The sequence below is a fragment of the Cricetulus griseus genome, chromosome 5 (assembly GCF_003668045.3).
Source record: "Cricetulus griseus strain 17A/GY chromosome 5, alternate assembly CriGri-PICRH-1.0, whole genome shotgun sequence".
Classification (NCBI taxonomy): Eukaryota; Metazoa; Chordata; class Mammalia; order Rodentia; family Cricetidae; genus Cricetulus; species Cricetulus griseus.
The window spans coordinates 15270698-15288098 of NC_048598.1; the positions used below are offsets into that span (position 1 = coordinate 15270698).

The window sequence follows — 17401 nt, forward strand, 5'->3', positions numbered from 1 at the left end:
GACATGATTCTCATTCAGCGGAAGCCAACCAGGTCTCGTAGCTCTTTTTGACCTTGGATGACCTTCAGCCTCAACAGTTTTACCCCACAATGACCTCTTTCTTTGCCAAGCCCCCAGTCTTCTGGGCTACTTCACAGCAGAAATCACAGAAAATGAAATTTGATAAACTGTCACCTTGACATTTGTTCTCTCACAGGAAATGGTCCTCACAAGGGTGAGGACAGCCACGTTGGGGCTTATCTGTCTGGGATATCAAATCTCAAGGAAGGGCACAACCAGGATTATAACTACCAGGTAAGCCAGAATGTTCCTCCTGGTGGGGAATGGTATCAGACCAGAGGAGAGGGGAAAGCCTCTCCTGTTCCCCCCCCACACACACAGCAGTAATTTTCATTTAAAGAATTTTTATGGGTTAAAGTAAAATATCCTCTACATATTCACTCACGGCAATATGAGACAAATGCTGTCTCCACTTAAATCTGATAAAATGGAGTTGAACCAGATCATTGGCTGATCGCCATTGGTCATCAGTGACAGCCTTCTTGATTCCACAAAAAGATTTTGCAATCTGTTCTTCACCTTATTTCCTTGTGAAGCATATAAAACAGAGACAGAACCTCCATTTTAAGATGAGTGCAAGTTCATATAGTCAGTAACACACAGCTGAGCTGGGCAGTGGTGGCGGGGGGTAAGTTAGGCTGGGTCACTCATGAGCACTGGTGACCTGGCACGCTTAGGGTTTCGCCAAAAATGGGAGAAGCTCTGACTTTATCTTCCCAGAGCAGTAATGGTGAAAAGGAAAGGATTGAGTATATGGAGTAAACATGACACAGGATGGAACATGGTAACACCCCCCAGTATTTTAAAGCTTTCTTACGTAGGGATGTCAAGTGACATACAGGATGCTCGTGGTATCCATGCAATAATAAATGGGGTCATACTTGAACTAAAAATTGCTGTTTACCTGAAATTCATATCTAACGAGTAAGCTGTCTCTTGTGTGTGGCTTTAACCCGGCTGCCCCATTCCTCTTTGGTTGCTGCTTGCAATACCATGGAACAGACACACTGATGTAAAGCTGCCAGAAATCCAGCAAGGGTAACTATGACTGGAAGCCTCCATAGACGTGGCTTTATATGACTGTGCTGAAGTTAAGCATCTGCAACACTTCCCAATTTAAAGGATGTTGCATCATACTAAACTCATAAGCCTGTCCAGACTGACCTTTAGCTGCCCCTCTCCCAGGGCAGCCCTCCTGGACAGAGAGCCACTCTGCTCACACTATCTTGCTGTTCAGTAGGAGAGCCACTTACTTGTATGGGATGTGTTTGCTGCCATTGACAAGAGCCAGGATGACGTTGCCCAGAGCAGACAGCGAGAGGCACAGCCCCGAGCCTCCTTCTCGATTTTTGCTGAGTGCTTTCACACAGCTGCCCAGATCAATGAGATGTAGACGACTGCGACCTCCAGACACTGGCACAGGGGAGAAGGCAAGAGGGAAAAAGAGAGTGGGTAAGTTCTGGCCAGCACATTGTCTCTTCTTCATGTAGCTCTTTGGGAATCTTGGGGAAAGCAAAAGATTAACATTTGGTGACACAAACAATTCAAGTTGGGGTTTCAAATAGGATCGGTGTTCTTAAATTCCTTCCTCCACATTCCTTGCCCCTTAAACTTACTGCCACTCATTTTGCAAATAGAGGAACAACTCCTGTAGATCAGATGGTTGGTTGAAGGAGGGTAAGGGCTTAACGACTGTGTTCTGGATGATGGAGTTCTGAAACTTACCAGGTTAAAACCTGAGCAGCTCAGGAGTGATTATCTACTCCAGTTTGTCATTGTCAGGCAGCCAACCTAAAGCTCAGCCAGGAGTCAGGTTGGTAACCCCAGGAGAAATTTGGAAGATGTAAGCTCCAGGTGCAAAGGCAGGAAAGACCCAACTATTTGCTGAGTGCCTGCCAATTGCCAGGTGCACAGACATCCATCTCATTCAATTCCCACACAAAAGCATCCACACACTATCAAGCTCTTCTTACAGATGAGAAAATGAAAGCCCAGAAAAGTTAAGAATTTCACCCATGAATTCTGGCTGCAATGAAATAACAGGGACCAGGATAAGTCTTGTATCCAAAACAACCAAAAATAAACAGAATGTATAAAATAGCTGTTTTTAAGACACTAGACATTAGTTGGGGAAGAGCGACTCTTGAGACACATGAAACAAACAAGGCAAACACTCCTGGTCTCAGCTAACTCTGCTAAGAGAGTTTCCAGGCTCAGGAACAAAGAGCCCAGGTAGAAGAACCTGGTGAACCCATTGAGCTCAAGAGAGATAAAAGCCAGCGTCTAGGGAAACCAAGGCACCAGACAGTCTCTGGAAGACCCAATTGAATGGCCATCAGCAGATGCAAGTGAGAGAAACTGCTGCTGAAAGGGCAGAGGCGCCTGTTCCCGATAGTCAGACTAGAAAACCCAAAAGTTCGTGTGAAAAGACAAATAGGCATGACAAAAGCAGTAGACCATCATCCCCATAGGAGGAAGTATTTGAGATAAACCCACAAACGCATAGCTATTAGATTCCACAGAGAAGGCCATGAAAACCAGTTAATGCCATTCGGTGTCAATGTTCAATGCTTAAATACAGACATGGCCACCCTGGGCTGTATAACAAGGTCTATCTCAATTAAAATAAAAGTGTAGATAATAACCTCTAAGAGATTATTAAAACAGAGATGGGATTGTGTCTGACAGTTTATGGCAGGTTCCAGGTCAACAAAAGGAAAGATTAATATATTTATAATATATCAATAAAAATCTTCAAAATGAAATAGAGAAAAAAATATAAAAGCATACAATAAAATTAAAAATAAGTACAGAGAAAGAGAGAGAGACCAATGGGTAGGAAATTAAAAGGGCTACAGAACAACCTCAGATGTCTAAAACACACATGGTTGGAATTTCAGAGTGTAGCACAGATGCAACGTTTGAAAAAATAATGGTCCAAACTTTCCCCAAATGATGAAAATGACTAACTCACAAATCCACAAAGCTCAGTCAGCCCTGGGAACAAGAAAAATGAACAAACCCAATGAAGCCAATGATAATCACACCACTCAGAACAGAAGGAGGAGAGAAAAACAGCCCAGGGAGCAAAAGTATATTCCATACATGGAACAAAGGTAAGCACGATGGCCAATTTCTCTTTGGAGATAAGTAAGATAGCACAGTGACATTTTTGAAAGCCTAAAAATTGCCAAATGGGCAGTCAACATCTGGAATAAGTATCATTCCAAAACAAAGGGGAAAGAAATACATTTTTTTTCTTAATGTGGAGCTGGGAAGGTGGCCCATTGGGTATGAACACTTGGCATGAAACACGAGGACCTGAACTTGAGTAGTCGGCAGTCACATAAGGAACCAGGCACCGCTACAAAACCCTGGAAACCCAGCACTACAAGCGGGGGATGGAGGCAGAGACAGGTAAAACCCAAAAACCCTCTGATCATCCGGCAAACCGAAACAGTGAGCATCAGCTTCACTGAGAGAAACCCTGTCTCAAGGGAGCAAGGCAGAGAGCAACAGAGGAGGACGAGACATACATACTTAAACATATACATATCATATACATATACATATCATATACATATGCATATCATATACACATATACATATACATACACTCTCCACACCCACCCCAACATGTTGGCTTCATGTAAGGGATGTTCAGGTGGTACCTGGGTATACACATCTGGGTACCTCAACACCTGTAGGAAGAACTCAGCCACCACTCATGAGGGCAAGGTACGGGTTTGTTGTTGGGTAAGAACTTGAGGGAATCATCTTGGCGCTTTCAATTCCCATGCCCGCTGCTGCTGGTGAATATTCCAGGAAGGGCAGCATTGCCTCCCAACCCTTCAGTTTCCCCAGCTCGGGTCCCACATTTTAGACAAGAATGAAGTTCATTTTGTTTATTTCCAACTGTCCCTGGGGCAATCCCTTAAAGGGTGGCCATATTACTTCTCCTCTATCCTATTTCAGATCGTGCAAGATTAGCTCATGCCAACGATGTGCTAGGGAAACCGTTATTTTTAAACAAAATACCATCTGTTTTGCAGCCCAATTATATAGACAGGAGAGGTTTAGGTATTCCTCACGCATCTCTGATGAAAGGGCAAAGACAGAGACCAATTTGGACTTTCAGACTTAATAGTCCATTTGATGTAATGGAACAAAATGTATAATGTACACACAGTAAAACAGAACACAGAGAACAAAAGGTGGCTTGCTCTGTGCTGGAGAGCGTCTTCCTAAAATACCTGTAATTACCGTCATGACTCAGAGTGAGAGGTAGTCTCATACAATGGAAAAAGCTGTTCTCTGCCCTGTACCCACTGGCATTCGGGTGGTCAGAGAATCTGACTTTCACAAATGGAGCTTAATCAAGACTGGGGAGAAGTCAGTGGGCACGGGCTGCTCGATAGCGTTAAGAGTCAACATCCCTGCAAGTGGCTAGGGAGAAAGTGCTTCGGCAAGGACTGAGCAAAAAAAAAAAAAAAAAAACTGTGATGGTTAATCCATCCAGGTAAGACTCAGGCTTCTTATCATCTTCTCAGATTTCTGAGATCAAGGACAAAATAGTTAAAGGAATACACTTGAATCTGTCTTGAGCCACTACATTTTTTTTTTTTTTTTTTGAGAGAGTGTCTTCGAATATCCCATATCCCAGGCTGGCTTGTTATTTTTCTGAGAATAATACTGAACTTTAGATGCCTCTGTCTTTGCCTCCTGCGTGCTGGGACAACAGGCATATGTCACCACACCCAGTTTACCTGCTGCTGGGGTCAAACTTGGTGCATGAGGCAAGCACGCCTCCAACTCCGCTCTATGCTCAGCTCCAAATTCTTTATGTTTTAAATCTACAGTTGGACCAAACCAAGTTACACACATGCCTTATTTTCCCCACAGGGAGTAATTCTCCTAATATCACTTAATGCCTACATTGTGCATAAATTGGACTGAAATTATAGATGAGATCCACATATGCTGATAAAAAAAATCATCCCATGATTTCATTGAAAATTAATGCTGAGTTAGACAGAAACCCACAGTGAACTCTAGAACATGCAAGACCTTTTACTCATCTTGGATCAACGTGGCTTCCAATTTGGCAACACTCTGGAATCACCTGGGACCGGCCAAAAGCTACCACTGCTGCCTGCTCCTAGACTGGAGTGCAGCATGGACCCTGGGATTCACTTAAAAGTTCTCCAGACAACTGCCATGTGCTGCAATGTCTAGGGACCACTGTCTCCCCACATGGCTGGGTTGTTAGTCACACTCCCCATCGCCCAGTAAAACACTGAATGACAACCACGGCACGCCAAATGCCTGTGGATGCTTTATTTTAGCACTTTTGTTCCATATCTGCCAGAAGATTGAATACTTATGACACTTGTGTTTATTATAACTAAAATATAAATAACACAGAAACCATTAATATAGTATTTTGTAAGGTGTTTGAACATTTATATGTAAATTAAATGTAATGTTTGGGGAAGGTATTTTAAAGACGAGATTCAAGTTAAATTAGCTGTACATGAGAAATTATAGAAAAGAAGCCAGAGAAAGGTTGGATTCAGTTGGCAGCAAATGGGTCCTTTCAAGTTTTTGAATCTCTTTGAAGAAATTAAAATTAAAAAAATGATTAAAATTAGTATGGTTCATGAAAGTTAGAACTTTAAGTTAAAAACTCATCTCTAAGGGAAGTCCACACTGCATGCCCCTAAGGTCCATGAACAAGTACACATGTTATGTGAATGTGTCTTTCATAATGATTCCCCTTTTTATCAGACTTTCTCTGTGAACCGACCAACTTCTGGTAGTGTAGCTCATAACATCACCTGGCTTGAGGGTGTTTTGCAAGCTGTTCTAGATATTTAAAACAAGTGATCAAAAGGTAGACAAATGCATTTGGGCTCAGTTTCATACGTGTCAGTCCATGGTCACATGGCCTCAACGTGAAGCAAGAATGAACATCATGGTGGTGAAGATGTGTGGGGGAGGGGACTGCTCGTCTCATTGCAGCCAGGAAGCATAAGCAAACAGAAAGATAGATCTAGCCTTGCAAACTAGTGACCTGCTTCTTCTAGTGAGGCCCCACTTTGATTTCTAACATCTCTTAATTGGCTATTCGGATTCTGAATCAATCAAGTCATTAAACCATTCATTAGGCCAGAGCCCTCAGGACCTGTCTCCGGAGTAGCCCTTACATGCACACTCAGAGGTATGCTTTATCCCCCAATAATTCAAAACCCAAACAAGTTGCTCTTGCTCTCTGAAGCCAGCTGTACTAGATGGTAGAGGAAGTCAGGGTTAATATGGCACACATTCCATTGCATATAATATACAGGTACTGAGCACTGACAAGCAGGCACAGGACCAGCACCATGGAGACCCAAGATGACTATCAGAGTCTTCTGTTCTCAGCAAGTACATAGCCTGGTGGAGCCCAACGAGCATGAGTGATAAAAACATAAGGCAGGATGGGACAAAAGCTGCTCTGGGGCTCTAAGGGGAAAAGCATTGTGTCTGGAGAGCCGTGAGGAGGAGGCTCTTATGGAGGAAGGAGGCTTGAGAACTCTGCTGTTACTGTTTCTGTCCCTTCCCTCCATCCTGAAGTGAGGTAGCTCTGACATTGATGGTGGGAGAGATGAAAGATAGTACTGTCACTTCATAATCCACTCTGGTTAGGGAGCTGGGAGTCCTGTAGTATGCAGCCATCTTCCTGTTCAGGGCTTTGCTGCTGGGGACAGTAGTGGGGGCTATGATGGTTTGAAAGAAAATGCCCCCCATGCTCCCTGCCGTGATGATAATGGATTAAACCTCTGAAACTGTAAATGAGCCACCTTAATTAATGTTTTCCTTAGACCTAGGAAATCTATGGGGCCTTTTGTAGTAGATCAGTACTTATCCCTAGCGTAGGAATAGACTTTGGGAGCCCATTTCACATAGAGGGATACTCCCTGAGCCTAGACATAAGGGGGTTGGCCTAGGCCCTGTCCCAAAGGATACGATAGACTCTGAAGACCCCCCCCTCATGGAAGGCCTCACCCTCCCTGGGGAGCAGAAAGGGTATGGGATAGGTAGGGTGTTAGTTGGGGGGGGCAGAGGAGGAGGGGAGGGAGAGGGAACTAGGATTGTCATGTAAAATAATATTGTTTAGAATTTAAATAAAAAATGGAGAGGAAAAAACTTATTTTGTAAATGTTTTCCTTGTAAGAGTTGCTTTGGTCATGGTGTCTCTTCACAGCAATAGAACCCTGACTACGACAGGGGCTTAACCCCCACCGCCTTATCACATCTACTAACCAGATGATGGGTCCTTAGAGCCCTGTAACTACACAGCCCCGGGTAGGACATGGCTGACTTAGGACATTCCTTCGTAAAGAATGTGTTTGACTGCCATCAGAAAGACAAGATGAAGGAAACTGCCTATTATTCTTGTACCAGGGGAGTGTATGCACAGATGCTGGTCCATGTATATTCATTCATGTATATGTGGACAGCCTAGTCCAATTTCCCAGGAGGAAGCAAGGTGAATGTGAAAGGTTCAGGCCTGCCTCTGTTACCTGATGGAATCCACTCAGGCAGAACCCTGGTCAGCCCAGGGTTCCATGGGAACTAAGTCTTCATGCAGGTGCAAAGGACCCCTTTAAAAGACAGACCCCTGCCTACTTACGCTCCCCCTACTCTTGTCTTCTCTTCTCTTCTCTTCTCTTCTCTTCTCTTCTCTTCTCTTCTCTCCTCTCCTCTCCTCTCCTCTCCTCTCCTCTCCTCTCCTCTCCTCTCCTCTCCTCTCCTCTTTTTTCTTCTTGAAGGGACCAGCTCCCCATTTCGGCAGCCATTACAGCTGAACACGTGCTTGTCTGACCTTGTCTTAGTCACTAGAAGTCAGATGCCTGCCTCGTGGCAAGGAACCAATCAGAAGTTAGCTGGTGGTGCTATGCTTTATGGCTCTGGGTGTGCTTTAAGGACAAGTGCACAGCAATGATGTACAGAGCATAGCAACCACCCTGGGAGGGCCTATGGGCCATAACAACCAGTTGGCCGATCAACACAGGGCAAACCCTCCAAGCCTGGAGGCACACCAATCCTGAGCTTGTGAGTACCCCTAAACACTCCCCTTATGCTGCCCTACAAGATCTCTCTGCAGCCCCTTCAAGCTGTCTTTGCTAGCCATCCGCCATGGCAGGTGGGTGAAAGACCCGAGCTAACATGGGGTTAGCTCGTTAAACAACAATAAAGCCTCATGCAGTTTGCAGCAAGTTTTCGAATCCGCCTGGTGATTGGAGTGACCTCGGTACTGGGCTGGGACCCCGGAGGCCTGAGTTTTCCGGGGGTCTAACATTCTCTTCTCTTCTCCCACCTACGCTCTCTGTCTGCCTCTCTATGGCAGCTGGCCATGGCGGTCAGCCATTAACTCTGTTCCTCTTCTCTCTTAGTCTCCCTACTCTGCTGGGCCTAGAATAAACTGGTTAATATGTCTAATATGTCTCATCTTGAGCCTCTTCTTTTATTTCTAATTTAAGTAAAAGAATAACATTTGGCGCCCAACTCAGTTTAGGCTCTCCCTGAAACCTCTCCGGCCAGGGGTGCAAAAAATTTTGGGGATCCTAGAATCCGAACTCATAACCCACTTTCCATCTTGGTTTTTCCTGCCACTTCCTCCTGCCTGCAGCAGCCTGAGATGCCAGAACCCTGTACACTTCAACCAGTTCGATTTTCCAACTAACCATCTTTGGAATCCACTCATCTGCCTGTTCGCTACAATCCGGTAAGAAATCCCTTGAATTTCCTGAGGGTCAGGTTAGGAATCCCACTCCAGGAGCGGTGCTTTTTGGCTTTTTCAGTTCAGATCCCTGGGTCCTTTTTTTGGTATCAGGGCTGCTGAGCCCCCATCAGACTCCTGTGTCTCTCAGGCATGGCCCTGGCAACTCCCACAGGCTGACGGGCATCCAGAGAGGAGCTTTTGCCCATTTTTCCACTTGCCTCACCCATGGGAAATGCATAAGGAACCTTTCGGTTGCAGCCAACAGGCAGGTAAACAGACAAAAAAGCAGCTTATGGTCGCTGCCATTTTGGCCACGTGATCTGACCTGGGGACCACTATCTTGGCCATATGGGCTAACCTGGGGGCCGCCATATTGGCCATGTGACCTGCCTGTAGGCACGCCCACTCCAGCAGCCGTGCCAGCAAACCTGGCTGCCGGACTTTTTGCTTTCTGCCAGATCTTTTGCTTTTTATTTATTTATTTTTTTGTCTGTGATTTCTTCTTTCACTGGCCCTGTTGCTCATGGCTTGTTTACAGAATACTGTGTCTTTCCAGGGCACTCTGTTTAAGTTGACTCTGTCCCTTTAAATCTCCTGTCTGTTTGCTACAATGTACGGATCAGAGATTTCATTCTGGTTCCTCCTTTTACTGTTATCAAGTCCTGCTTGTCTCTGTAATTTAACTTTATACCTATGTAACTATATACAACTTAAATTAAACTATGCTAAGTCTCATATTTCTAAATTGCTACGTATCTTTAAATGATAGCAAACATTTAAAGTCATAAGGTCTAATTTAACTATACTTAAAATATAAGCTAACTCTATACAACTTAAATTTAACTCATGTATCTTTAAATGACGATGAAAATTTAAAATCATAAAGGTCTAATTCAAATTAAGAAAATATTTAATCACTCAGTCTATCCTGTAAGCCGTTTACAAAGGTACACCTTTTTATTATAAAAAGGAATTTTTTTCTCTAACTAAAGGCAAACTTTTGACTGCTGAGACATTAAGCCCTCAAATGTTCAGAGATCTAGAGAACATGGCATTTAAATGTTTTGTTAAAAAGCTTTCTATAACAGAGCTAGCCAGCTCTGGCCCCACCCCATTTCCCCCAAGAAGACTGATGGGCACTAAAGAAACTTCACCTCAAGTCAGTGACAGTGCTAGTCACTGCCCTTCACCTCAACTGCTACAAAGTACTCCAGACTGTGGACAAGAGGACAGTGGAATCGACTTTCCCTGCGTTGCTTGGGTCAACTGTAGGTTAGCCTTCCTGTAGTCCCTAATCCAAAGGTGACATGCTATCAGCAAGAAGGCAGGTGTCCTACAGCCCACTACTATGAATGGAGGACCTTGGTGCTGGCTGTCCATGCAGCCTGCTGGCAAGTCTCTGTTATTCTTTAATCATTGATTCAGGTAAAATCTTATCCTTCTCAAGAACTCTGATGCTTTTGACAACTGGTAGTCTTGCCAGCTTAAAGCAAAAACAGATTTCAGGAACAGGAATTTTAGGTTTTATCTACGTGAAGATAGAAAAGTGTAAGGCATATGAAGGTCTGGGAATGTAGTTACAAAGGTCTGAGGATGGAAAGGTCTAACACGGTGGATAAATGCAAGTTATGAAGGTCTGAGAATATAAGGTATAAAGGTCTGAGAATGGAAGATCTAAGATGGTAATGTAAGGTGAATGAATTAAAGTTATGAAGGTCTGAGGATATAAAGGCTTAAGTGATGATAAAGTGAATTGAGACATTAAAAAGAATGAAATATGTTCCAGATTTCTCTCTTTCTCATGCTACTGTTCATAGCAAAGTTCTACAATACCACTATATGACCATAACTACAAGGTCAAGATTAAGATGCTTTTCATTGTCCTCAAAAATGTCTGTCAATTACCAAGTTGCTTCTAACATGAATATGCTGCTAATGTGTCTAATACTTATGTTTCCACAAACTCTAAGGATTCTTGTAAGTTCCAGGGAGCTGAATTGGATCCAAACAAACAGGTCAGATTCACTCCAAATAAATATTATTCAATCTGTCCCTGGTCCCAGGACTCCCTTCCCTCATGTTGGGACTCCTCGGGAAACCCTCCCTCACCTTACAATCTTCCCCTCAAGTGCCAGGACCTAAGAAAAAAATTTTTTTTCTAAACTTAACCTTGTCCTCTGCTGCCAACATCTTGCCAGGTCTAAGAGGCGCCCAAGGAGTTCCATACAGCCTGGACTGTGATGAAACAACCAGCTACCCCAGGACGTGGCAGCACCCCAACCTTCTCAGGTCCCCCAAAGATGGTCAATGCCCCCCACATCAGCAGGAAGCAGTCTTGAGAATTCGACACCCTTATTCCTTAATTTGCCATGTCTAACACCCCATCTTTTTTTAAAAAAAAAAAAATAGTAAGTAAAGGTGGGATTGAGCCGGGTGTTGGCGGCGCATGCCTTTAATCCCAGCACTTGGGAGGCAGAGGTAGGTGGATCTCTGTGAGTTCGAGACCAGCCTGGTCTACAAGAGCTAGTTCCAGGACAGCCTCTAAAGCCACAGAGAAACCCTGTCTCGAAAAACCAAAAAAAAAAAAAAAAAAAAAAAAAAAAAAAAAAAAAAAAAAAAAGCGGGATTGAAAGGTTCAGGCATTATACTGGCCTGCCCCTGTCACCTGGCAGAATCCACTCAGGCAGTACTCTGGTCAGCCCAGGGTTCCATGGGAACTAAGTCTGCATGCAGTTGCAAAGGAGCCCTTTAAAAGACAGATGCCTGCCCACTTATGCCCTCTGTACTCTTCTCCTCTCCTCTCCTCTCCTTTCCTCTCCTCTCCTCTCCTCTCCTCTCCTCTCCTCCTCCCCTCCCCTCCCCTCCCCTCCCCTCCCCTCTCCTCTCCTCTCCTGTCTTCTCTTCTCTTCCACCTACGCTGTCTCTGCCTCTCCATGGCGACCGGTGGTCAGCCATTAACCCTGTTCCTCCTCTCTCTTAGTCTCCCTACTCTGCCGGGCCTATAATAAACTGGTTAATATGCCTCTTAATATGTCTCATCTTGTGCCCCTCTTCTTTCGTTTCTAATTTAAGCAAAAGAATAACAGAATGAATGTATCAGAGGCCCAGTGTTAGCTGTCCACAGACACTGGATATTTGCAAGCTTGCTCATCAAAGAGATGCCTTGATATCATCTATTTTTATTATGTATATGTATGATGTGTGTTATGAGTACAGGCATGTGCAAGCTATGGCATGTGTGGAATCGTTTCTCCCTTCCGCCATGATTTCTGGGAAGGGAATTCAGGTCATCATGTTTATGTGGTTAGCACTTTTACCTGCTGCGCCATCTCACCAGCCCATAAAAGAATGCTTTTAAAGACCATGCGTGTGAAGAGGACAAAGGAAAACAGGCTTCACTGGCTCACTGTTGTGGAAGATTTAACTGTGTAAAGGTGTGTCACATTTGTTTCTGCTGCATTTGCTTAATTATGTAAAGATGTGTTGCATCTGTTTCACCTTGTCTGCCTAAGACACCTGATTGGTCTAATAAAAAGCTGAACGGCCAATAGCTGGATAGAAGAGGGATAAGCAGGGCTGGCAGGCAGAGGGAGTGGGGAGGAGAAATCTAGGCAGAAGAGAGAATGAAGGAGAAAAGATAGGGACATGCTTAGGGCCAGAAGCCAGGTAGCCACCAGCTGGCCAGCCATGGAGACAGCAGGAAAGTAAGATATGCAGAAAGAGAGAGAGAGAGAGAGGGAGAGAGAGAGAGAGAGGGGGGGGGAAGGAAGGAAGGAAGGAAGGAAGGAAGGAAGGAAGGAGGGAAAAGAAAGGTAAAAAACCCTGAGGCAAAAAGTAGATAAAGAGAAACAGGCTAAAATAAGAGCAAAGATAAGGCTGAACATTCATAACTAATAACAAGTCTCTGTGTTATAATTTGGGAGCTGGTCAGTGGCCCAAAAGAAAGCCTGTTACAGCTCATCACCCCAGAGTGACATGGTATACATTATGAGGAGTAGCACTTGCTCATTAGGGACCTCTCCCCAAAGCTGAATTTGCAGAGAGTCTGCAAGTCTTCATAGATTTAACAGTAAAGACTTATGAATGGGGAAAACCAGTTCTGTTAATATTGCAGAAGTCTTGGCAACTGGAGAGCTATTTTAAGCCCAATAACCATTTTTTTTTCTTTTTCTATCTTGACCAGAAGGTTTAAGTCATCTACCAGACTCTCTCTGTCTCTGTCTCTGTCTCTGTCTCTCTCTCTTTCTCTCTCTCTCTCTGTGTGTGTGTGTGTGTGTGTGTGTGTGTGTGCATACAATGCATAGATGGGTCTAAGACTCTGAGCAAATTCACACTATGTATTTAGTTCCTGCAGCAGAGATTGTCCCTGAATCCATCATCAGGCTAAACCTCTCCCAGTTGGTTAACAGCCCTGCTTCCTGCTTCCCTGCAGGGTGACTAATTAATAAACCTTCCCTTAATTGAGTTCTGGCTGCCAAGTCCACAGGGATTATAACTTATATATAAGTAAACAAAATTTCCATTTTAAACAACACTCCAAATCTTCTCATTATGGGGTTAGCCGCATAAATCCACTGAAAATCCTGCTGGGCCTGAAGGCAGAGTCTGATCATTTGCCTTTGAGATGCTGGGGCCCTGGCAGGCAGGAGGGGCTTGCCCTTCGCCCTTTACACCTGGACCCTCCCTTTCTCTCATCTACTTCGCTGCAACACCAGCCAAGCACCTGAGAGGTTTGGAAGGTGTTGGTGGCATCTGCCTTTTCTCATTGCCTGAATTTATTATTTAAAAGCAATTTTCATGCACAACTTAAAAATAAAGAAGATGAGCTAGATGTTAAATATTTAATAAGTGCTTAGAATTTGGTAAGACCAGTTTGGGAGTAAGTCTTCAGTTTTAGGTAATGTTCTTCTAAATAGTTGTAGAGTCAGAAATTCAAATTTTTACATTTGAAGTACTTCAATGAAAGCTTTCTGTATTCCCATTGTTTGCTACTGCTTCCAGATTCTAAGTTGCAAACAAAACCAAGAAATAAAAAGTAAAAGACAAAAAGAGAGCTGCTGGCTTAATGTATAACTTAGAAGGGTATTGTTCCGCCCTCTGGGCCTCTCTACTTGGTGCCTTTGGGAGCCCTTGTCTCAGAACTCAGAGCTGTTGGGAGTTCCCTTTGCTGACCATATGAGAGCTCACTGAAGGCTATGATGATTATTAGTATTGATAGCTGTTTAAATGACTAAAATAAACAGTTTTCCAACTCTCACATCAACTCTGCTAAGACATTACCCAGAACAAGCAGGGAGGGCAGGATATACAGCCAGCTCCCAGGACTGCTGGGAGAAACACAGTTCAGCCACAGATTTCTGAGCCCAGGATCTCCTACTCCACATCCTAATTCCTGTTTCTGGCCTCAAGAATGTTACGCTAAATGGAAGTGCTTGACATGGTGTGAACTCCTCTTAGAGAATTGATGTCATTTAAAAGATTCCCACTCAACATGTCCTGCTGTTCTCCAGTCAAACCCTCAGAATCACAGGCTGTCCAAAGGAGATCTGGTCTTAGGTTAATGGTACCCTTCCCAGGGGGCATCCAGAAGTGATAAGTTGACAGCCAGGGTCTCTAGATCACAGGGGAATTCTCCATCTGCTTCCAGATCTACACAAGTGGCCTTGGCTAGTGGAACCCCAGTCCCAGATAGGGCTATTTTCATTCATTCCACATGGAGGGGATGCAAGGCATGTCTCCAGGGCCAGTCAAAACAAATGAGCAAAGAACAAGGAAGATAAGTGAACAAGCAAGAGAAGCAAATCTCAAGTGCATTGTGCTAAATGAAAGACTCCTGGTGCAAAGGGACCCATTTGGGCCTCAGAATTGATTCACACACTACTCTGGATAAAGGTCAAATGCAGACAAAAACAGATCAGTGCTTGCCAGGGACTAAAGGTGGGGGGTAAGGACTGACTATAAAGGGCAAAGAGAACTTTCCAGGCCACTGATATCACCTTGGATTCTCCTGGTTGCACAAGCTGTATGGATTTGCCAGAACTCATTTAAAAACACAAGAGACAAATCCCACTGGATACAAATTATTACTCAATAAACCAGAACCTAAGACATGGTAACTAAGTTAGGTGTTGTGGGCACACTGCTGCAATCCTGGCACTCTGGAGGCTGAGGCAGGAGGATTGTGAGTTCAAGGATACCTGGGCTAAGTAGTGAGACATTGGCCATTGGATCAAGATTCCCATACAGAGACACCCAGGTAAGTGTTGGTAGCCAACTCTGGTGGGCCTGGAATGTACAATGATGACAGACAAAGATGGATAATTGCTTCAGGTCCAGTCCTAAATATGACAAAAGAGCCAGGCTGGGACTATGAACCACAGAACTGGGGAGCTGGCATTGTGGCTCTCTGACAGAGCAAGTACTGTGCCTGCATTTGTACAATGCATTTTTACACACAGGCAACACAGAGGGAAGCAGCTCTCACCTGGAAGTTCTTTCAAAGTCTAATCTATAAATTATTAAAAAACATGGCTATTACTCCCTAGCCTATAGGGTGGACTCAACATAATGATGGATCCCATACTGAGAGGTGCTCTAGCAGCTTACTGTTGTTTTTTGTGGTATGATGGCTATTCTTTGTTGTCAACTTGACTACATCTGAATTAGCCCAAAAGTAGAGGGCACACCTGTGAGGGATTTTAATTTGAAGTGGGAAAATCTATTTCTAATTTGGATCTTTGAGGTAGGAAGACAACCTTTAATGCAGAAATTTAATCCAGATCTAATCTGAGCCACACCTTCTGCTATGAGCCTAGATAAGGACATGGAAGAAGGATTTTTTCTCTTTGCCTGCTTGCTCTCACCTTGCTAGCAAGTCCATTCCTTCACTGGCATTAGAGCCTACTTCTTCAGGATTCCAGCATTAGACCAGCTGAGACATCTAGCCTCACGGACTGAGCAACTACTGGATTTCTCCACCTTCATTCAGAGGCAGCCATTGTTGGATTAGCTGGACCACAGTCTGTAAGTCATTCTGTTATTCTATAAGTCCTCTCTCTCTATCTCTCTCTCTCTCTCTCTCTCTCTCTATATATATATATATATATATATATGTATATATATATATATATATTCATTCTATAAATTCTGTCATTCTAGAGAACCCTGATTAATATAGGTGACCCCTATGAGACATGTGAGCAGAAAGATTCAACAGCTGTTCTTCTTTTACTTTTTAAATTCATTCTTTCATACATTTAAGGCAATGCCATCTGTAAATTATTATTGCCAAAACTAACCATTCGCCTCTGTACAATTAAAAAGTGAACTTGAGCCTAGAATCTATAATTATCTTGAATTCCAGACCACTGAGCTGCATGTGGGTGGCATACCCTCTGCTAAGGAAGGGCGATGTTGCCTCAGCTGAGGTGTCCTGGCTGGCCAGAGCTAGTGATAGAGTCAGCTAAGACGGACTTACTTCCACCCTTCCCGCTCTTCTCCATCCGGTACTGGTAGATGTGCAGGGTGAAGAGCATGTGGGAGTTTCGGTGGTCATCCTCATCACAGTCCTGTTGGTTGCTTCGTCTTGAGGCAATGGCAGCATCCAGGAAGAAGGCAGCTTTCTCTGCAGTGGGGGCCCGCAGCTCACTCTGGTTCTGCAGCTGGAGGACAAAAAACAAGAGCTGAGACCTTCAGGCTTCCCTCCTGCCTGGGGGGAAAGGCTAGTCCAGTCTGTAAGGCCAGAAGTCCTTCTGAAACCAGGTCCTATACACATGGGCCATTCTCAGCATAGTCATCTTTTTCTCTTTCTCCATTTTCAGGTATGGTGGTATGCATGTTTGCATGTATGTGGGCACACTTGTGTGCACGTAGAAGCCTGAGGTTGGCACTGGGAATTATCCTTGATTGTTCATTGTGGCAGGGCGTCTCAATTGGTCCCAGAATTCTAGCTATAATGAGTCTCATGGCCAGCCCGCTCCGTAGATTCTGGCTCTCTTTAAAGCAGTGGCTCTCAACCTGTGGGTCTCAACCCCTTAGGGCCGAATGACCCTTTCAAAGGGGCCCTCTAAGACCATCAGAAAACACAGGTGTTTACATCATGATTCATAAGAGTAGGAAAACTGTAGTTATGAAGTAGCAGTGAAGTAATGTTACGGTTGGGATTCACCACACAGGAGGAACTGTATTAGAAGGGGGCAGCAACAGGAAGGTTGAGAACCACTTTAGAGGCTGAGATTACAGGCAGGCTATCATACCCACCCAGCCTCTACACGGGTTCTAGGGATCTGCACACTAACCCTCGTGCTTTTGTGGTTAGCACTTTAACGGCAGAGTCAGCCCCGCTTAGCTGATTCCCTTCTGAAAATTAATATTGAGCGCATTTATTGGATGTAATATGTTTTTAGTTATTTTACAGCTAACAAGTGGCTGTATGGGGGGTTAGTGGTAGCAAATCCCCATCTCTATGAACAGACATCCGAGGTCATTCCTCTGCTAACATGAGAGACGTGACTAGGTGTTGACTATAGAGATCGGAGACAGGTGCTGTGAAATGTGATTTTACATCTGACAAGG

The 17401-nt window shown here is 44.2% G+C and overlaps 1 protein-coding gene across 1 annotated transcript in view; it reads right to left on the reverse strand.

Moving 5' to 3' along the window:
* Positions 1-17401, reverse strand: part of Kif26b (kinesin family member 26B) — a 399825-nt gene that overhangs the window by 43206 nt on the left and 339218 nt on the right. Inside the window, exons 9-10 of the mRNA XM_035445669.1 lie at positions 16305-16488; positions 1314-1473 (exon numbers count right to left, since the gene is read on the reverse strand). Of these exons, the coding sequence (XP_035301560.1) occupies positions 1314-1473; positions 16305-16488 (344 nt within the window). The remainder of the gene's footprint in view (positions 1-1313; positions 1474-16304; positions 16489-17401) is intronic.